This window comes from Felis catus, chromosome A2, assembly GCF_018350175.1.
Source record: "Felis catus isolate Fca126 chromosome A2, F.catus_Fca126_mat1.0, whole genome shotgun sequence".
Lineage (NCBI taxonomy): Eukaryota > Metazoa > Chordata > Mammalia > Carnivora > Felidae > Felis > Felis catus.
Genome location: NC_058369.1, coordinates 8,946,013 through 8,967,061, shown reverse-complemented (window position 1 = coordinate 8,967,061; position 21,049 = coordinate 8,946,013). Strand labels below are relative to the sequence as shown.

The 21,049-nt window shown below is 57.3% G+C and overlaps 2 protein-coding genes across 3 annotated transcripts in view; one reads left to right on the top strand and one right to left on the bottom strand.

Moving 5' to 3' along the window:
- Positions 1–1,128: 1,128 nt before the first annotated feature.
- On the top strand, positions 1,129–17,010 carry MAN2B1 (mannosidase alpha class 2B member 1). Of its 2 annotated transcripts, none has more exons than XM_006928455.4 (24): positions 1,129–1,349; positions 2,064–2,166; positions 2,343–2,516; positions 2,878–3,071; positions 3,731–3,863; positions 4,123–4,268; positions 5,171–5,287; positions 8,141–8,223; positions 8,324–8,444; positions 8,525–8,603; positions 8,790–8,899; positions 9,177–9,284; positions 9,604–9,720; positions 10,984–11,157; positions 12,164–12,261; positions 12,356–12,473; positions 13,974–14,092; positions 14,183–14,284; positions 14,464–14,551; positions 14,737–14,817; positions 15,221–15,448; positions 15,949–16,101; positions 16,210–16,312; positions 16,790–16,994. In XM_006928455.4, exons 1-24 carry the CDS (start codon positions 1,188–1,190, stop codon positions 16,897–16,899), a joined length of 3,021 nt encoding a protein of 1,006 aa, XP_006928517.2. In that variant the 5' UTR covers positions 1,129–1,187; the 3' UTR covers positions 16,900–16,994.
- A 1,994-nt stretch (positions 17,011–19,004) lies between these two features.
- The window catches only part of LOC101083149 (zinc finger protein 791), a 59,833-nt gene continuing 57,788 nt past the window's right edge, over positions 19,005–21,049 (bottom strand). Inside the window, exon 4 of the mRNA XM_045046158.1 lies at positions 19,005–19,203. The gene's annotated coding sequence lies outside the window, so the exon portion shown is untranslated. The remainder of the gene's footprint in view (positions 19,204–21,049) is intronic.

The window sequence follows — 21,049 nt, the reverse complement described above, 5'->3', positions numbered from 1 at the left end:
GCTGTCCTGGGCTTCCATGAATGCGGTAGTCTCAGGGCCCGCAGCTGGCTGGAGGGAACCTGACCCTTTCCCTGGGATTCCACTTCTGCTGGGCAGAGGGGAATACCCTGGGCCTACCCCTCCTGCCTACCCTCCCCAACCTGCCTGCTGTGGTGGGAGATGCTGTCCATGTTTCTAGGTGTATCCACTCGTTTTGTTGTTGTTGTTGTTGTTGTTGTTGTTGTTGTTGTTGAAACCAGTTAAATAAAGTTTTGCATTCTGGCTGTTCTTTGTGACCTCTCTTTTCTGTGCATTCTGGGTGATCTTCCTCATGGGGGGTGGGGGTGGGTGGGCTCCAGCTCTTCCACTCAATCAGGCCTTCGGTGGGGCTCTAGCCTGGAGCCTTCTGGTGGTTCACTTGCTTATTTCACAAGCCTTGTGACTTAAGTCAGCTGCTAGAGACAGGGAAGTGACCCCTGTCCTCTGGCAATTTAGCACATGGGCTCTGCTGACCTGAGGAATGTGGGCTTTGATTTTCTTATCAGACAAACTGGGTAATATCAGCCAACTGGATGGAATGACAGGGACTGGGAAAAGCATGAAAGGCTGAGACCTCCCCCACTGGTCACTCCTCACCTGAGTACTGTGGGTATTTCTTTAACAACTAGGCTGGATACCTCCCAACCTCAGCACTCTCAGGGCAGTTCCCGTATCCGTAATCCTCGTAGGACAGAACAGGACCGCCATCAACCCCTGCTCCTAGCCAAGCTAGGTCCCTCCAAGACCCCAGCCTTAAAGGTCAATGGGACACCCTAGGATCCTGTGCACACCCTCCCACCTCCTAGCCAAAATTACACCCATGGGGAAATCTGAGACCGATGCATCCACGGGGACAAAGGGGCACTCCGAGGCCACTCGGAGGTAGGGAGACACTAAAGGCTCTTCTGGCCAAACCAGCACCCTCGGGAGGGGGGGGGGGACACGCCTAACGCCTCCCTACACTCCTCGCGTCCTCGGGGGTAGCCAGAAACAGCCTCAGCCCAGTGAGGCGCTGGGCCCCTGCCGCACTTTAGCTCCGCCCCCGCCAGCAACCATTGGCCAGGTCGGGTCCTGGGGGCGGGGCGTTTGCCCCGCCTTTGCCGGGCCCGGGACCCCCCCCCCCCGGAGGCGGCCGCGGTGGCGGTGGAGGCAGCGGCGGCTGCGGAGCCATGGGGGCCGACGCGCGGCCTTTGGGGGTCCGCGCTGGCGGTGGCGGCCGGGGCGCGGCGAGGCCCGGGACGAGCTCCCGCGCGCTCCCGCCACCGCTCCCGCCCCTCTCCTTCCTCTTGTTACTGCTGGCGGCGCCTGGCGCTCGGGCCGCGGGATATGAGGTGAGCGCCACCCGCGGGCGGAAATGTACAGAAGCTCGAGTGAAGCCCGAGTAGGATCGGGAGGTGTGGGTGGGTTTGTTCTGTGGGTGCCTAGTGAATGATTTGCTAATACGACAGTGTGGTCTGAGGGTATGCTTTCCGTCATTGAAAGGTCTGGCTGTGTGAGTCTGAGACTAGGGCTCTCTGTACCTGCCTCCCTGCTTCTGTGGGTTGGCTCGCCTGGACTTTGCACGCACGCAACTGTGTGATTGAACATATGTGTGTATGTGGGTGGGTGGGGGGGAGGAGGGTGTTGCTTGAGAGCTGGGACTCTGGAGTCCGCCTGTCCCGAGTTGCAGTCTGGCTCCCTGACTTCCTGGCTCGTGACTTGGGGCAAGTCACTTAACCACTCTGATCCTCAGTGGTCTTATCTGAAAATGAGATCATATCGCCTCCACCCCCCAGGGTGGCTGCTTGGTATTTGCAAATGCTTGATAAACATTAGCTACTGCTATTACCATTTCCCCACCGTGTGAATGAGAGCTTCCCTGAGGGATTGTGTCCAGTGGGAGCTTCTCTGAGTGTGTCCTCCCTGGAAGGGCCGAGCCCCATTTCTCTGAAGCCCTCACCTCTAGATCGAGACTTATCTTGCGCCCCCACCCCAAACCCCTACCCCAGCTTGCCTCTTAACCTTGGGTAATTGACAGGGTGTGTGTGTTTGGGGTCCCTGTGCAGACATGCCCTATGGTACATCCGGACATGCTCAATGTGCACCTGGTGGCCCACACACATGATGATGTGGGCTGGCTCAAGACGGTGGACCAGTACTTTTATGGCAGTGAGTAGAGCGTGGGGGACTTACCCCTGGGACTCCCATGGCCCCTTTGAGCCCTTCCAATCCTTTCTGGGTCCTGGACATCAGGGTGGGGACAATGCCCAGCTTGGGCTCCTGTGTTGAAGAATATCCCCCCCTTGGCTCGTTTGTCCCTGACTGCCTGACCCCTGTGTCCACAGTCCATAATGACGTCCAGCACGCAGGTGTGCAGTACATCCTAGACTCGGTCATCTCTTCTCTGCTGGTGGAGCCCACCCGCCGATTCATCTATGTGGAGATTGCCTTCTTCTCCCGTTGGTGGCACCAGCAGACAAATGCAACACAGGAAGTTGTGCGGGACCTGGTGCGCCAGGGTGAGCCTGCCCCAAGGAAGTGAAAAGAGGAAGCCCAGCTCAGCTGCTGTTTCTGACACACCGCAGCTTCTGAGATTTTATCATGCCGTGTGCAGCCTGTGTGTGCATGTGGCTCCGCCTACCTGGAATTTCCCTTACTTGTAGAACTCCTATGCATCCCGCAAGGCCCCACCTCCAAGGGATCCTCAGGGGAGCCTGCCGTGCAGAATGCCCTTTCGTCCATATCTGGCTTCATTGGCCTGGGAGTGACCCCTCTTCTCCCTCCAGGCCTGGGTTCACAGGCAGGTCTTCCTATCTCCTGCGTTGCCAACCCTGGCCCCGTTCATGGCCCTGCCAATTGTCTTTGTCCTTCCCGGCACAGGGCGCCTGGAGTTTGCCAACGGTGGCTGGGTGATGAATGATGAGGCAGCCACGCACTATGGAGCCATTATAGACCAGATGACACTGGGACTGCGCTTCCTGGAAGACACCTTTGGCAAAGATGGGCGCCCCCGTGTGGCCTGGCACATTGATCCCTTCGGTCACTCTCGGGAGCAGGCCTCGCTGTTCGCACAGGTGATTTCCTGACCTCTCACGAACTGCCCATTCACCAGGTCTGACTTCTCCCTTGGCCACTCAAGCCCCACCCTTCCCTGCAAGCTCACAGGGACCAGGCCCTGGCCCTCTGGCCCCTTGAGACCCTGCCCCTTGGGTGAGTTGTGAATCCCATTACTGCTACCCGCCCCCCCCCCCAAAAAAAAAAAACCCGCTTCTCTGCTCTGCCTCGGCCCAGGCTGACTCCACGCCGGGCCCCACACCTGCCCCTCACTGGAGCCCCCACCCCCGTTTGCTATGATCCCAGCTCCTCCCCAGTTCAGGTGGCAGGTGGAGGGCTGCCCCTCTTTCCCACCAGTTTCGGAATCTTTGCCTTGACCCGGCTCCCTTTCCATGCTCTGATTCCCTCAGGCTGCATAAGGGGGAAAGCCTTGAGCCAGGCCTCTTTTCAAGCTGGGGAAGGTGGAGGTCTGTTCTAGCGTTAGACCTACCCCTCCAAGCTCTCCCGCGGTGTGATCTGGCCCTTCCCCAAGCTTCGAAATGGGCTGGAGGCCTTCTGGTTTCAGACCCTGTGCTCCGCCCCGCCCCTCCCATGTGGAGGGGTCCGGTGGTGGGTGATGGGAGGGCTGGGCATCTACTCCTCCTGCCCTCCGATCCCGCTCATCCCTCCCCACCTCCAGATGGGCTTTGATGGCCTCTTCTTCGGGCGTCTGGATTATCAAGATAAGAGAGTGCGGGAAGAGAACCTAGGGCTGGAGCAGGTTTGGCGGGCTAGCGCCAGCCTGAAGCCCCCAGCAGCCGACCTCTTTACCAGTAAGGAGTTGGGGTGGGGGCAGGGCTGGCCCCAGGGGCCTGGGACCTGGGACCGTGCTCAGAGGGCCCTGGCTGTGTTTTTATACTCTGTTGTCATTGTCCTGAAACTCTTAATAATTTACGAACAAGGACCCAGCGTTTGCACTTGGCATGGGGCCCTGCAAATTCTGAAGCCCCTCCCGGGTGGGGCGTGGCAGGCTTTGACCCCAGGGCAGGTTTGGGGCGCAGGGCCTCCTCCTGAGCCTGGTGTGGCATGCAGGTGTGCTCCCCAATATTTACAACCCACCTGAGAAACTGTGCTGGGACACGCTGTGTGCCGACAAGCCGTTCGTGGAGGACCGGCGCAGCCCTGAGTACAACGCCGAGGAGCTGGTCAATTACTTCCTGCAGTTGGCCACTGCCCAGGTAACCCTACTGTGCAGGACCCATGAGGCTGGTGTTCATAATGCACCGGGCACTTTCCACAGCCTGGGCGTTCCCTAACACCTCCTTGGAACCCTCGGAGGGAGGGAACACTTCCTTCCCTATCACCACGTTCCCCTTTCAGATTTGTATGCATTTCCTTTTTTTTTTTTTTAAGTTTGTTTACTTATTTTGAGAGAGAGAGAGAGAGGGAGTGTGCACGAGCAGGGGTGGGAGGCAGAGAGAGAGAGAGAGAGAATCCCAAGCAGGCTCTGAGCCGTCAGCATGGAGCTGGATATGGGGCTCGATCTCACTGACCACGGGATCATGACCTGAACCGAAATCAAGAGTCAGATGCTCAACCGACTGAGCCACCAAGGCTCCCCTGTGTGCATTTCTGATTAGAAGACTGACAAGGGGCGCCTGGGTGGCTCAGTTGGTGAAGCGTTCGGCTTCCGTGCAGGTCATGATTTCACGGTTCAGGAGTTCCAGCCCCTCGTCGGGCTCTGTGCTGACAGCTCAGAGCCTGGAGCCCGCTTCGGATTCTGTGTGTCCCTCTCTCTCTGCCCCTAACCCACTCGCATTCTGTCTGTCTCTCTCAAAAATAAATAAACATTAAAAAAAAAAAAAAAAGACTGTTGATGACCTTTGCCACCCCAGATGTTCACCGGGGCCATGAGACGGCATGACACTGTGCCTCAGTGCCCTCATTTGTGTGCTGGGCCCAAGAGACTTACTCAACAGCTTGTGGCTGTTTTCACATGTGTCCCTGTACTCCCACACGACCCACTTCCTTCCCTCCTCTGTGTGCACCCACACTCTTGACCACATGTATACCAAGAGACAGCTGAACACAGGGGTGGTTTAGGACCCTCCGGCCTGAGAACTCTCCATTCCATCCACAGGGCCAGCACTTCCGCACCAACCACACCATAATGACCATGGGCTCAGACTTCCAATATGAGAATGCTAACATGTGGTTCAGGAACCTCGACAGGCTCATCCAGCTGGTCAACGCCCAGGTAATTGTGCCCATCTCGTGTGCACGAGTGTGCTTGTGTCCCTGGCCTTTGGGTCATATGCATAGCAATGGGTCCTATCTTAGTTTTCTATTGCTATTATAACAAATTACCAACAAACGCAGCGGCTGAAAAACAACAGAAATATATTACCTTCCGCTTTTGTAGCTCAGAAAGCCTGATACAATTCTCACTGGGTTAAGATCAAGATGTCATCAGGGCTGGGTGCCTTCTGGAAGCTCTGGGGGAACGTTTCCTTGCCTTGTCCAGCTTCCAGAGGCCAGCCCCATTCCTTGGATCACGGCCTCCCCATCCTGCAAGTCAGCCACACAGCATCATCACTTCTCTTTCTTACTCTCACTCCCGCCTCCCTGTTCCATTTTTATTTTATTATTATTTTTTTCAACGTTTATTTATTTTGGGGACAGAGAGAGACAGAGCGTGAACGGGGGAGGGGCAGAGAGAGAGGGAGACACAGAATCGGAAACAGGCTCCAGGCTCTGAGCCATCAGCCCAGAGCCCGACGCGGGACTCGAACTCACGGACCGCGAGATCGTGACCTGGCTGAAGTCGGACGCTTAACCGACTGTGCCACCCAGGCGCCCCTCCCTCTTCCATTTTTAAAGACCCATGATTACATCGAGGCCTGGCAGATCTTCCAGGATAAGCTATTTTAAGGTCAGCTGATCAGCAACCTTAACTCCACTCGCAATCTTAATTTCCTTTGGCTGTGTAACCTAACAGGTTCCGGGAATCAGGGCTCAGACACCTTTGGGCCTTTCCCATCTGAAACGTCCCCTCCTGAGGCACCTGGGTGGCTCAGTCACTTAAGCGTCTGACTCTTGATTTCATGGTTCGTGAACGATCTCGCGATTCGTGAGTTGGAGCCCCAAGTCAGGCTCTGCGCTGATGGCGCGGAGCCTGCTTGGGATTCTCTCTCTCTGCCCCTCCCCTGCTCGATCTCTCTTTCTCTCTCTCAAAATAAATAAAATTAACGTTTACAAAAAAAGAAAGAAATGTCCCTTCCTATCAGTTCCATCCCCAGGGTTGTCGGCTGGCAGTCTCCACGTCCTCACCTTCCACTCACTGCTGTTTCACCAAAACCGCTCAGGAACATCACCAGGGGCCTTCCAACAGACGTTTCTCGGTCCTCCCCATGACCCTGCGGAGACCTGAACACCTTGATCACTTTCTCCTATAAATACCATGTTCCTGGGCTGTCACTGGTTTTTCTCCGGCCACTCACTGCTTCTCTGCCCACTCCACACTCTGTTGGAAAGAGTCCCTTAGTTCATATCCTTAGCCTGCTGCTTCTTGGTTCAGGGACCTTGAGAAAGGTTCTAAGCACTCTGCCTTAGTTTTCTTCTCTAGAAAGTGGGCACAATGGTGGCTCCCACCTGAGAAGGCTGTTAGGGTTTAATGAGTTTATTTAATGTCTTTTGTTTCGTTTTGAGAGAGCACAAGCGGGGGAGGGGCAGGCAAACATTGGGGAACAGAGGATCCGAAGCGGGCTCTGCGCTGACAGCAACGATCCCAACGCGGGGCTCGAACTCACAAACTGTGAGATCATGACCTGCGCTGAAGTCGACACTCAACCGACTCAGCCACCCGAGGGCCCCTTTAAGGAGTTCATTTACACAGATTAGTAGAACAGTGTCGGGTAAATAATATTATGGTTGTTTTTTATTATTACTATTATTATTATTATTATCTGGGGTAGAAATAAAACCTCCCACTTCTTTAATACACAAGCTGCGAAATCTCCTCCTCCAGAAAGGCTTCACCAAACTCCAGGTGGAGCTCTTGTCCTTTCCGCTGTGTACACGCAGTTCCCATAAATACCTGTGATGCCACATCCAGGCTGATCATAACCAACTGTGTTCACGATGCCTCTCCTCTACTTGGCTGCGAATTCCATGAGAATGGGGCTGGCCTCTGCTTCTTAGACTGTGTCTGAAATCCTGAGCATATTGAAGAATCAAGCGATTGTTTGCTGAGTGAATACTGTGTGTGTGTGTGTGTGTGTGTGTGTGTGTGTGTGCGCGCGCGCGCACGCACGGGCGCAGGTGTAGACACGTGCACGCACATAAAGGCATGTGGTGCCACTCACTTCCTTTCATTCACTCAAGTGTTTAGTGAGCACCTGCTGTATACCAGGCACTGGGTTCACAGCACAAACAGAACAGACATCTTTGTTTTCACGGAGGTCACCTTCTTGTGCCTCCACCTCCCCCAGCGGAAAGTGTGCCTCCTTTAATTATAACAGCGGTGTCATTTAGCAATAACCTGAAAGTGCTGAGGGATTATTCCCGCCCTATAATGTCACACTTAGTTTTTCCACAAACATTTTTAATAATAAAATTGGAGGGGCGCCTGGGTGGGTGGCTCCGATTTCGGCTCCGGTCACGACCTCACGGTCCGTGGGTTCGAGTTCCGCCTCGGGCTCTGTGCTGACAGCTCAGAGCCTGGAGCCTGCTTCGGATTCTGTGTCTCCCTCTCTTTCTGCCCCTTCCCTGCTCAAGCTCATGCACGCACTCTCGCTCTTTCTCAAAAATCAATAAACATTAAAAAAATAATAATAATACAATTGGAATTTTTAAAACAAGCTTAGTAAAAATTTCAGGTTTATTCTTGCATCCGTGAAATTCTTTCCGTGCTGGTAATATTTAGCTTCTGGCAGAATTCAGTTTCACACTTGGCCACTGTTTGGCACTCAAAATGTGTGTTAAGAGAATCTGAACCCCCCGCATGCATGAATGCGTGCACACGTGTGTGAGGATGTCGGTGCACACCTGTGGGCCCCCTGGGAAGGTGCGGACTCCCGAGGGCTCACACGCGGACACCTCCCCCCAGCAGCAGGCCAACGGGAGCCGCGTCAATGTTCTCTACTCCACTCCCGCCTGTTACCTCTGGGAGCTGAACAAGGCCAACCTCACCTGGTATTTGGGGCGGGGGGGAAGGGGAGCTTGCGGGGTGGGGGGGGGGTGTTGGCATGGCCTTTGGGTCCTGACCCTGCCCTCAACACCTCTGCCGCTGCAGGTCTGTGAAACAGGATGACTTCTTTCCCTACGCCGACGGCCCTCACCAGTTTTGGACTGGCTACTTTTCCAGCCGGCCGGCCCTCAAACGCTACGAGCGCCTCAGCTACAACTTTCTGCAGGTGGGTGGGTGCTGAGCCCAAGCGGGCGCCCAGCGCTCCCGACAGGTCCAGGGCCACGACACGCCCTCTCTGCCCCCCAGGTGTGCAACCAGCTGGAGGCGCTGGCGGGTCCGGCGGCCAACGTGGGACCCTACGGCTCGGGAGACAGCGCACCCCTCAGTAGGTGTCGGGGCTGGTGAGGGGACGGGAGCATGTCCGAAGCTGGACGCCAGACCCTCGCCACCCCCTCGATTCCCTTCATAAAGCTCCTAAGAACCCGGCCCTCACACGTGACCTGTCCCGTGTCCTTGGGGTCGGGACTGAGAGCCCTGCAGAGACCCCACCCGCTTCACAATCTGCTTGCAGATGAGGCGATGGCCGTGCTCCAGCACCACGACGCGGTCAGCGGAACCTCCAAGCAGCACGTGGCCGACGACTACGCGCGACAGCTGGCTGCCGGCTGGGACCCCTGCGAGGTGCGCGGGGTGGGGCCTGGGAAGGGGCGGGGACAGGGAAAGGCCGGTACCGAACGGAAGGGCGGAGACTGTAAGAGGTGGGCAAAGTGGGGTGGGGGCCAGAAGGGCTCGTAGGGGCGGGGCTTGGGGCAAGAGAGGCGGGGACAGGAGTGGGGCGGGGCCTGGCAGCACTCCTGGGCGGGGCCTAGGGCGGGGTGGGCGGGGCCCGGGAGGGGATGGGGAGGAGACCTGGGTGGGCATCTAGAGCCGACCCACACCTTCTCGCTCCCTCCCACAGGTTCTTCTGAGCAATGCGCTGGCGCGGCTCAGCGGCTCCAAGGAGGACTTCACGTACTGCCGAAACCTCAACGTCAGCGTCTGTCCGCTCAGCCAGACAGCGAAGAACGTGAGCTGGGCCCCGGGCCGGAGGGGCGGGGCCGGGAGCCAGGTCTGGTGGGTGGATAGAGCAGGAACCTGAGGACAGCGGGGCGGGGCCCGGAGGAGGTGGGGCTCAGACGGAGGGTCTCTGGAGGCACCCGCGGGCTGCGAAATTGTTTTGTTGGAGAAGCGACCTGTGATCACGTGGGGCGCAGTGAAACTGGGGTGGGACGGAGACCAAAGAACCCCGTGGGGGCTTGGATCACCCGAGGGAGTTGCCGCCTGTGGTGGGTGGGTTTCAAGAAGGCCTGCTGTAACCCTTGCCCGTTCTGACCCTCCCACACCAGTTCCAAGTGACTATTTATAACCCCTTGGGACGGAAAATAGATTGGATGGTGCGGCTGCCAGTCAGCAAACACGGTTTCGTCGTGAGGGACCCGAATGGCACAGTTGTGCCCAGCGATGTGAGCCCATTCAATGAATATTCGTCCTATGAGTACCACCCCCCCCCCATGGTTACCTCCTGCCTTGGACACCTCCCCCTGAGCATTTCTACCCGCCCCCCACCTCCCCCCCCCCCCCCATAATTATCTGCCTTCATGGATACCTCCTCCCATGGACACCTCCCTCTCTTGGGTAACTCGTTCTGGTGAATATCTTCCCCTCCATCAATACCTTGTGCCTGGTACTTTCTCTTTCTGTGAGTATCTTCCCTCTCTGCCCCTTAACATCATTCCCCTTGGCCACATCTGTCTCCCTATCCATCCCCCTGCCCTGCCTCCTGAGCAGTCTTCCCCATTTTTAATGTCTCCTCATGACTTCTTTTTTAAAGATTTTATTTAAATTTTTTTTCAAATTGTATGTAAATTTTAGTTAACATAAAAGGATTTTTTAAAGTAGGTTCCATGCCCCAGTGTGGAGCCCAACGGGTGACTTGAACTCATGACCCGGAGATCAAGACCTGAGCTGAGATCACGAGTTGGATGCTTAGTTGACTGAGCTACCCAAGGCACCCCGGGATTTTATTTTTTGAAGTAATCTACATCCAACGTGGGGCTCGAATGTACAACCCTGAGACTGAGTCGCATGCTCTACGGACTGAGCTAGTCAGGGGCCCCAAATTTTATTTTTTTATTTTTTTTTTTAATTTTTTTTTCAACGTTTATTTATTTTTTGGGACAGAGAGAGACAGAGCATGAACGGGGGAGGGGCAGAGAGAGAGGGAGACACAGAATCGGAAACAGGCTCCAGGCTCTGAGCCGTCAGCCCAGAGCCCGACGCGGGGCTCGAACTCACGGACCGCGAGATCGTGACCTGGCTGAAGTCGGACGCTCAACCGACTGCGCCACCCAGGCGCCCCTTTAGTTTTTTTTTTGAACGCTTATTCTCTCCATCCTGGAACGCCTCTTCCTGCGAATCTCTTCCTCCCCCGAGAATCTGCCTGTCCCTCATTCCCTTGCTTCAAGGATCTCTTTCTCCACTTCCTCCCTCACTTCTCCTTCTCCCACAGTCTCTACACCCTCCAAGCAATGCTTTCTCCCCACTTTATGAATCTTCTCTGCAATCTCTGACTCAGAATTTCTGACACCCCATCCTCCCTGGCCAACACTTTAATTTCTTCCTCCCATTTGGGGCTCCTTCTCCTGATGGAGTTTGACCCGGCCTATGTACAGCTCACTAGGTTACTCACAGTCTCTTGACTCTGTTTCCCTCTTCCCTTACTTGAGGTGGTGATACTTCCTAGCTCAGACGGTCAGGAACTGCTTTTCCCAGCCTCGGTGCCTGCCCTGGGCTTCAGCATCTACTCAGTAAGCCAGGTGCCTGGCCAGCGCCCCCACGCCCACAAACCCCAGCCCAGATCCCAGCGGCCCTGGTCCCGTGTCTTGGCCATCCAAAATGAGGTGAGACGGTTGGGATCCCCTTCCCTGTCGCTGTGAGAAATTTGAGGTATCATGGCGAGCCTCATGGAGTGGATCAGTGGATGAACTACATCAGTTCATGGTGTAGTTACCAGTCTCCCATTATGTGTCCTCCAGTGAGTGACCACTTCCCTTTGAACCTCAGTGTCCTTTCCTGGGACTGTTGTGCGGACCCAGTGTAATCACGTGTGACACTTGACAGATACGAAAGAGCTGACGGTGGTAGGGGTTTGCAAATTAAATGAGGCAAGTCAGAGACTTGAGGGAGGGAGCCACGTGGCCACTGGGAGTGGAGGGGCGGGGGGTGGCACGGAGAAGGACCCAGGCAGGCAGGGAGCAGCAGAAGCAAAAGCCCTCAGCCAGGAAGGTGGCGAGTGTTCAAGGAACCCTCTGTGGCTGGAGGGGCGGGTGTTGAGTGACAGGTCAGACTGTGCAGGACTTGAGGGCCCAGGGGAAGACTTCGGCTTTTACTTCCAAGGAGCCACGTGAGGGACAGGGCTGCACTAAGACTGTCATGGGGCCCCAGCACTTTTCCAGTCTTCGTTATAACATACTCCTAATTATTACATTTAAGTTTTCTTCTGATTCCAGCAGAAATTAAAATTTGCACATTTCCGTTGGCCCCTACAAGTCTCTTCGGTGGTGGTACTGTGGTTACTCAGTCAAACGCCCAAGTCAGCCCTGGGCCCCAGCGGACCCGGGCTTAGGGTGGTACTTACGGTGCCCCTGGCGCCCTCTGGCGGCCGCAGGGCGAACTGACGGGGAGGTGAGCCCGGAAGGGGTCAGCCGCGTTAGTCCCAGAAGGCCACGGAAATGGTTAAGAAGTGATCAGCTTAAGGAGAGGGTAGAAGGTAGATCTGTTAGGATTTGTTAATAGGGCCAGGTGAGGAGATAGAGGGAGGGAGGGTACCTCCTGAGCCCCAGGAAGGATGACGCTGCCCTTGGCTGAGATGATGGTCATTAACGTCTGTCCGCCTTTTCTCTGCAGCACATCCGGGCTAGGTTTGACCCTGACACAGGGCTCTTGGTGGAGATGGAGAACCTGGACCAGAACCTCCTGCTACCTGTTCGCCAAGCCTTCTACTGGTGAGGCGGGGTGGGGGGGGGTACCACTAGTCCAGGGAGGGGGTGTAAGTGGAGCTGGGGTCACCTACCTTGACTCTCACCTGCCCCGGTCCAGGTACAACGCCAGTGTAGGCAACAACCTAAGCACCCAGGTCTCAGGTGCCTACATCTTCAGACCCAACCAAGAGAAACCATTGATGGTGAGCCACTGGGCTCAAACGCGCCTGGTGAAGGTCCGTGCCCAGGGATGACGAGTGGGTGTGTGGGGGGGAGGGGGTGGAGTCTGGGCGGGTGGTGAGCTATGTGTGGGTGGGTGTGGGGAGGTGGAATCTGGGCGGGTGTGGGGGTGAGTGTAGGATTTGCACCTCCATCATATCCAAAGACAGCTAAGACCTGAGGGGAATACTTGAGGATCTCAAGTATCCCCACTGGGTGGATATTCATGGCTGGTTGAGTAACAGCCCTGTCTTAGAAGCAAGAACAAAGGCTTTCACATCTGCGGTGGGTGTCGGGATTATACTTGGCCTTGGAAGCTGGAGGTGGGGTGTATTCAGTTGGCCCATGAATGGGGAGGGCTGGGTGGAATTGCTCGAAGACTTCACTGAGGATTATATCTGAGGTGGGGATTTGAGAGTTCACACTTGGATAGGGCTTGGGTGAGTCTCCCTTGGGATGGATGTCTGAGGGTGCATCTGGCCGGGACAGGGCCCACCCTTGTGGGACCTCTCGCTGATATTTCCTCGTAGGGCAGGGATGACGCAGGTAATGGCAAGGTTCACATTTGCCCTGCTTCCCCTTGAGGTGAACCTTCCGCATACCTGGGTCGCTGTGTTAGGATATAGTTTTGCCTGTAGTAACAGTTGCCAAAATTCATCGTGCCTAAAACACGATCGGCTTTCTTTCCACCTAACAGAAAGTCTGGCTGGGCCATCCAGGGCAGGTGGGGTGATTTCACAGTCATCCAGACCTCTTCTTCTTCTTTTTTTTTTAAAATATTTTTTTAATGTTTATTTTTGAGAAAGAGACAGGGTGTGAGTGGGGGAGGGGGAGAGAGAGAGAGAGAGAGAGAGAGAGAGAGAGAGAGAGAGGGAGGGAGACACAGAAACCGAAGCAGGCTCCAGGCTCTGAGCTGTCAGCACAGAGCCCGACACGGGGCTTGAACCCACAGACTGCGAGATCGTGATCTGAGCCGAAGTCGGACGCTCAACCGACTGAGCCACCCAGGCACCCCCATCCAGACCTCTTCTGTCTCATTGCTCTACTTTCCTCAACATTCAGCTTCTGCCTCCTGGCCCAAGATGGCTACTCAAGCTCCAGCCATCGTACTTGCATTTGAGCCAGTGGGAGAGGAAAAGAGGCAAGGAACGTTGTTTACACCAGGTTGATGGTTCTCCGTGGAGCAAGCCACGGTCACACAGCTACTGATAGCCTCAGGGAAGACTGGACAATGTAAAGACAATGTCTTTAGTCCGGGTAGCCACTTGCCAAACTAGAATTCTGTTCTAAGGAGGGAAGATGGGGCAATGGTGGGCAACAATCCTATTGCCACACTCAAATATGACGCGGTAACATCTGACGGAGGAAGTGTGGGCATCACACCTAGGCAGGTGGGAGAGGTGGGGTTGACCCAGGTGTAGGCCTCTGTGAGGTTTATAGCAGGGGTGGATATTTGCAGGGCTCATCCGTGCTCAGGTGTATGCTTAGACCTGCCCTCCACCCCTATCTGCCTGCAGACACCCTTGGTGCAGGAGGTTCACCAGAACTTCTCAGCCTGGTGTTCCCAAGTGGTTCGCTTGTACCGAGGACAGCGGCACCTGGAGCTCGAGTGGACGGTGGGACCAATCCCTGTGGGGTGAGTGGCACCCGCTGGGACTGGGGGGCTGGGCGCGAGGGCAGAGTGGCGCCGGTGGAGCTCACAATCTTGCCATCCCCTCGGGTATAGTGACGGCTGGGGGAAGGAGGTCATCAGTCGCTTCGACACTGTGCTGGAGACGAAAGGACTCTTTTACACAGACAGCAATGGCCGAGAGATCCTGGAGAGGAGGTCGGGGTGACCGGGGGCAGCCACGGGTGGCCTGCGGTGTGTGGAGGGCCCTGGGATCGTGGGAGCATCTGCTGATCCTCTGAGTGTGGGAGGGAGGGGATGACGGGGGAGTGAGGAATGGATGAACCGGGGAAGGGGAGCTGGACCCCAGGCCTGACCGAACCCCTCCACCTCCCCAGGCGGGATTATCGGCCCACCTGGAAGCTGAACCAGACTGAGACAGTGGCGGGAAACTACTATCCAGTCAACAGCCGCATTTACATCAGGGTATCCCCCCCCATCCTGCTCCCCACTTCTCAGCACCCCTCCACAGAGTGGGGGGTCACCCCTCAAGCTGAGCGTCTCCCAGCTGTCCTCGGTGGTCTCCCTCATCCCCTGTGGGGCCTGCCTGGGGGCCATGGCTGCCTGGCTGTGGGGCCCCTCACTCTCCCCCCCCCCCCGCCCCCCACCAGGATGGCAACATGCAGCTGACGGTGCTGACTGACCGCTCCCAGGGGGGCAGCAGCCTGAGGGATGGCTCTATGGAGCTCATGGTGAGTGGCCAGAGCCCTGAGCCAGTTCCCACTCTGGTGCCTACTGGACCTTGAAGCCTGTGTCCGTCCCCGTTCTCTGCTAGGTGTAGCCCCCCGCCTGTAGTTCCCACTAAGCTGAAACCTCTGTTCCTATGTGACAAGTTTACTCCTCCCTTTTGTCCCCTCCCTACCCAGCCCCCCACCTCCTCCAGGCCCTGACTTGCCTGCCCTGTCCCGTTAGATCCCTACCTCCCTCTGTCCCAGGCCCTTGCTAGGTTGACTCCCCACTTCCGTGGCGACCCTCTACCGGACCTTTCTCTGCGTCCATGCTTCCCACTCTTCGGTTTGTCTTGAAATTTCCACGAGCCCTGGGCCAGCAATTGGCCAGGGGGACCCCTCACCCTGTCCTGTGGACTCCCTGCAGGTGCACCGAAGGCTCCTGAAGGATGACGGACGTGGCGTAGGGGAGGCGTTACTGGAGGACGGGTTGGGGCGGTGGGTGCGAGGGCGCCACCTTGTGCTGCTGGACAAGGTCCGGACCGCGGCCACCGGGCACCGGTTGCAGGCAGAGAAGGAGGTCCTGGCCCCACAGGTGGTGCTGGCCCCGGGTGGCGGCGCCCCCTACCATCTGAAAGTCGCCCCGCGCAAGCAGGTGAGGGGCACTGGGCCGCCTGGTAGGGGACCCCGGTGAGCCGCGCTGGGTTTTCCCGGCCTAATGTGGGTCCCACTCCGCCTGCTCCTAACTCGTCCCGGGGAGGCCATAAGCTAGTCCCACCCCTCAGCTCAGCCCGGTTGCCCCGCAGGCCCCGCCCAGTACCAGCCTGTTCAGTCCCCTCTGCCGGGACTGGGTACAGGCACAGCCTCCTCCCTCTCCCCTTCCAGCTCCCACCCTCCTCCCCCTACGTTTGGTCCAGTCCTGACTTCAGCCCCGCCCCCCATCCCAGTGGGTCTCAGGCCAGATCAGTTCGGCCCTTCCTGCGGCTCGGTCCCGCCCCCAGCCCGGCACCGCCCTGTTCCTGGGTCTCTTTATAAGGGGTCGTCGCCCCTCCCCGACTAAACCCCGCCCCTTGCGTCAGAGCCCCGCCTCCTAGCCTCACTGCCTCAGCCCCGCCTCCTAGCTTCACTGCCTCAGCCCCACCCCGCTTTCCGCAGTTCTCGGGGCTGCGCCGGGAGCTGCCTCCCTCCGTACACCTGCTCACGCTGGCCCGCTGGGACCAGAAAACGCTGCTGTTGCGCTTGGAGCACCAGTTCGCTGTAGGGGAGGACTCTGGCAACCTGAGCTCCCCCGTGACCTTGGATTTGACGGTGAGGAGGGCGGAGGTGGGAAGGAGACAAGACCCAGGCAAAGAAAGGAGGGAGAGGCGAAACCCCGCTCTGTCCCTACTCAGCCCTGCCCATATCCACTGCCTGCAGGACCTCTTCTCCGCCTTCACCATCACCTACCTGCAGGAGACCACGCTGGTGGCCAACCAGCTCCGGGCCAGCGCCTCCAGGCTCAAGTGGACACCAAACACGGGTGCGGGCCTGCCCGGGGGGGGGGACTGGGAGCTGGGAGCCGTGTGGGGAGGTGTGGGAATGTTGGCCAGGAACCAGGTGTAGAGAGCTCTAGTGTTCCGATCCTGGTTAGCAGTTTAAGGGTCTTAAGTGGGTCCGAGCAAACTAGCAGTGGGTCTTGAGGGTTTGAGATGGAATCCCATGGGTATCTAGTTCTGGGGAAAGGGGTGTGTCTGTCACCCGTGAGGATGGCATGATGGTCTTTAGAATAGGGCTGGAGGGTGTGATGGAGATGGCCAGGCACTGGAGACAGATTTGGGGATCTGGGGATAGTATTCAGGGCCTGGGGGGAGGGGGCAGTTGAAAAACAGGTCTGGGAATAACGCCCCAGGGACAGATTTGAGAGTGTATGGCCACGTGTAGGCCCAGGGAAGGAGCAGGGGGAGGGGGTGAGACAGAGGAAATCTGTGGCCCTTACTCCTCCCTTGCTCCTCCCCAGGCCCCACACCCCTGCCCTCTCCCTCTCGGCTGGACCCCGCCACCATCACGCTGCAGCCCATGGAAATCCGTACCTTCCTGGCTTCCGTCCAGTGGGAGGAGCATGGCTAGACACGCTGGGAGCAGGCGGACTCTCCCCCTCCTCCTCCTGCTGCTTCTGCCACCAACAAAAGCCACTAAAATGCCACTACCAGGCCTTGGGTCAAGGTGTGATTGAGTGGGGGTTTTTTGTTGCTGTTTTTTTGGAGGGGATTTAATTTGTGACCTAGAAAAGTCAGCAAACATTATGTGACTCTTGACCTGAGGCCTTGCAGGAAAGTCACTTCCCGGCCTGAATCCTGACTCCAGACTACACCATTCACACCCCACCTCACCCACCACTCCGTCTTCCACTCCTCCTTCCCTCCTTTGTCCACTCAGGCTGTGGCACAGCTGTCCCTAGGAGCCACTGGGGGGCGGGGGGCCTGCATTGGATATGGGCCCAGAGAACCGAACATACCTGGCGGGTGGGGGTAGGGGGGCTTCCAGACCTGGCTTTGGGGGAGCCAGGCCCTGAGGGCAAGGAATCTAGGAGGTCCTGGTGAGGGGGGTGGAACTGGAGCCAGGCCCCAAAGAGGGGCCTGGGGCAGGTGGACTAGAGCTGCAGGGCTCCCAGGAGCAGGCGGAGAGCCTGGCGCACCCTGGTGTGCTCTGGGGTGTGTTACCGAGGAAGGAGGCTCCGGGAGGAAACTGGGGGTTTAGACTTGAAGATGAGGGACTTTCCCTCCAGGAAGGACAGCCTTGTGCAGGTCCCTTAAAGGTGCATGGAGGCCAGGAGGGCATCCCAGACCAACCTGCAGTCGGATGCACCTCCAGAAAATGTTTTTAAGTCCCTCTTGGGTGGCAGGCATGAGCCTGGGTAGCTAGGAACCCCCAGGAAGGGCACTGTGGGCCTGGATGAGGTCCCAGATGGGGCCTGGGTGCTGCATGGGCCTCGAAATTTTCTCTAAGTCTCCCCATAAAGAGATGGACGAGAGAGGCCCAAGGAAGTGGCCATCCTGCCTGGGGTCCGGTCACTTGATGCACCTCTTTTTAAAGTTTAAACTTTTCAAAGTTTCCCTCCAGAAGGGAAAGGCAGCAGAGCCAGCCAGGGTAGTCTGGGGATTGTGCCCCAGGGCCATCTGCTGTCCTATGTAGGGTCCCATCTTAGCAGGTACCCACCAAATTTGCTTGTAAGTATTCCTCTGGTGGCAGGAAAAAGGCTGGCCAGGAAGTGCACCCTAGGGATGACATCCTCGGCTTGGTAGGCCATGGGATCTCCTGAAAATGTATCCAAATCCCCCTCCAATGGCAGGCGCTGTCCCGGCTGGCCAAGGAGATCCGTGGAGGTTGCCCTGGGTCCTCCCTCAGTCCCACATGGTGCCCGATTGCTGGCTATACCGCTGTAAACCTCTCCAGCTCTTCTCTGGTGACAGGGACAAGCACAGAGAGACCGGCCAGAGAGACTCGGGGTGGGTGCTCAGGGCCAGGCTGTGGTTCTGCACAGGGCCTGGTATTGGACCCGCCTGGTGGTATCTCCTGAAAACGTATCCACATCCCCATTTAGAGGGAAGACCGTGGGGACACGTGGGTGGCTCAGTCTGTTGAGGGTGCAACTCTGGATTTCGGCTGAGGTCACAATCCCGGGGTCGTGGGATCAAGCCCTGCCGTGGGCTCTGCACAGAGTGTGGAGTCTGCTGAAGATTCTGGCTCCCTTCGCCCCTTCCCTACTCTCGCTCTCTTTCAGGACAAAAACAAAACCCAAAAATAACAAAGGGAAGACCCCGACTGGCCTGGCTGGACAGGTAGACTCCTGGAGGATGCCTTGGGCTCAGGTGGTGTCACTCTTGCGTCCCGGTCATTGGGAACGTCTCCTGAAAACTTTCTATGCCCTTCTGTGGAGGTCAGGACTGCACTCTGGTTGCTGGATGCCCTCCTCCTTCCCCTCATTGTTCTCGGTCTCCCTCTCGGGGAGGCAAGCAGCCCCAGCCATCCAGGGAGGCCCAGCCATGGTCACACGTGGGCCCTATTCACATATGCCACTGGAAAATGTTTCCACCTCCCCCTCCAAAGGCAGCAGCCAGCTGGGCTAGGGACCAGCGGGGAGGGTGTCCCGGGCCCACCAGGCACTCCCGCCTGCTATGGGCCAAGATACGTAATTTGGGTGGAACCCACACAAAGCGGCACCCGGGGAGGTGGAAGTGGGGGTGGGGGGCGGGTTCCAAGGTCATCCCCGTCGCGCTGGTTGACCCGCGCCACCTAGCGGCTGCTTTTATATCTTCCCCGGAGCTCAGCGGTGTGGGCCTGGGATGGGATCCGGCCATCAAACCCAAGGCGGAGTTCCAGGAGGCGGACAGCAGTGTCATCCCGGCTGCATGGGTCCCCCTGAGATTGTCACTGCAACATAGAGGAGAGCGGCATCTAGAAACTGCATGGGTGGGCTGGCTGGCACACGGTGGTCCCCTCTGCACGTGGGGACTCCTTTTGGGACATTGCGGGTGACAGTAGTTTGTCCTGGGCTGGGCCGTATTCTCACCTGGTGCCTGATTGTTGGGCGTGTCTCCTGAGAATTCTAGATTCTCCCTCCTGAGACCGGGATCATGGCCAGGAAGCCCTTGGGAGCGTTCCCCTCCCCTGGCTGCCAGCCAACCTGCGTGGATCCCGCGTGGAGCAGGGTCGCTGGCTGTGCATCCTGAAACTTTGCCTTCGGGAGAGGAGACGCTCGGGCCCAACCGCAGTCCCAGTGGGGCCTGTTCTGAGACACTTCCCTCAAATCTCTAGATGTCTCCTTGCAGTGGCAGGGTCCATCCCGGGCCGGAGGGATGCAGGGGTGGGCTCACTGGATCTGGTGGCGGTCCCCAGCGGGCACTTGGTAATCTGCAGCACTTGCCTGAACCGTTTCCAATTCTGCCTCGGGCTGGGGTGGGGCACTGGCTCCGGCAAGTGGAAAAGGTGTGAGTAGGGATGCCCTGGGGGTGTGGGCCTTCCAAAAAGCATTCCAAGGCTCCTTCAGAAGGCTGAATCCTTTGGAGGCTACAAGGGCGGCTCGAGGAGGTTGCTACTGGTAGGCAGCTGTCCTCAGTGGGATTCCAGTCATTACCTGTCCCTTCTGAAAATGTTTCCTGAGGGGAGGAAGGCCACCGTCAACTCCCTACCCCAGGGAAGAGCAGTCACGTGTGGGTTCCTTGGATGCACCTCCTGAACACTTTTTGGTTTTTTTGTTTCTCTCCATGGTACCAAGCCAGCCAGACAAGGAGGCCCTCCCACCCAGGGAGGGGGTCCAGGTCCGGTCCCCAGCCCAGATTGGGCCCAGTAGTTGGCACAAACATTTTCAGGGCGCTTAGGTGTCCATCCTGCACAGGGGATAGGAGATCCCTTCTACACCAATGGTGGAGAATCAGCTTGTCTCGTGTCAGTGGTGACTGGGGGAGGCATCCGGGTCTGGCCACGGTGATGCCATAGGTCCTGGCTGTCACGTGCACTTCCTGCAAGCGTTTCCAGTTCCCCTTCCTGGAGGGGAGGCACGGTGTTGGGGCCAGTTAGGGATGCACTATGAGGGTTCCCTGGAGAAGAATGTGGATCTTTGAAGGGCCTGGTTGTCGGAGGTACCCCCTTAATGTTTTAAGTCCCCATCAGTGGAAGCATCGGCCCATGTCGCCAGGTCCCATGTTAGCCCTGGTGATCTGATTCAGCTCACGGAGACATTTGCAATTCCTGGTCAGCCTGGCAGGCTTGCAGAGGGCATCCAAAGCTAGGCCTCAGACCACCCTGGGTTATGGTCACAGAGAATGCCTCCCCAAAGTTTTCTTAGTCCCTCTTTGGAGGCTGGGAATGGCTTGGGCTGGATGGGGAGGGCTAGGAGGAGGACCCCAACCAGCCACAGTCCCACATGGGGCCCATTTTAGTATGTTCCAAATTTTCTAAATCTCCAGCGTGAACATGCTAAGGACACCCTAGGAGAGTTCACTGGGCACAGCCCCCATCTTTCATGAGGCATGGCTGTCGGACGGGCTTTCTGGAAATTTCTCTGAATCTCCGTTGTGTCCTGGGCTTGGGCCACATCTAGCCAGGGAAGCCTGAGAAGGTGCTCTGGGCCTAACTGTGGTCCCACACGGCTTCTATACATTTGGAGCACCTCTCGAAATGTTATTCTAAGTATCCTACGGAGCTCATCCAGAGCTAGGGTGCAACCCAGGGTGGCTTCTCTATTAATTTGCTAGGACGGCCATAACAAAGTACCATT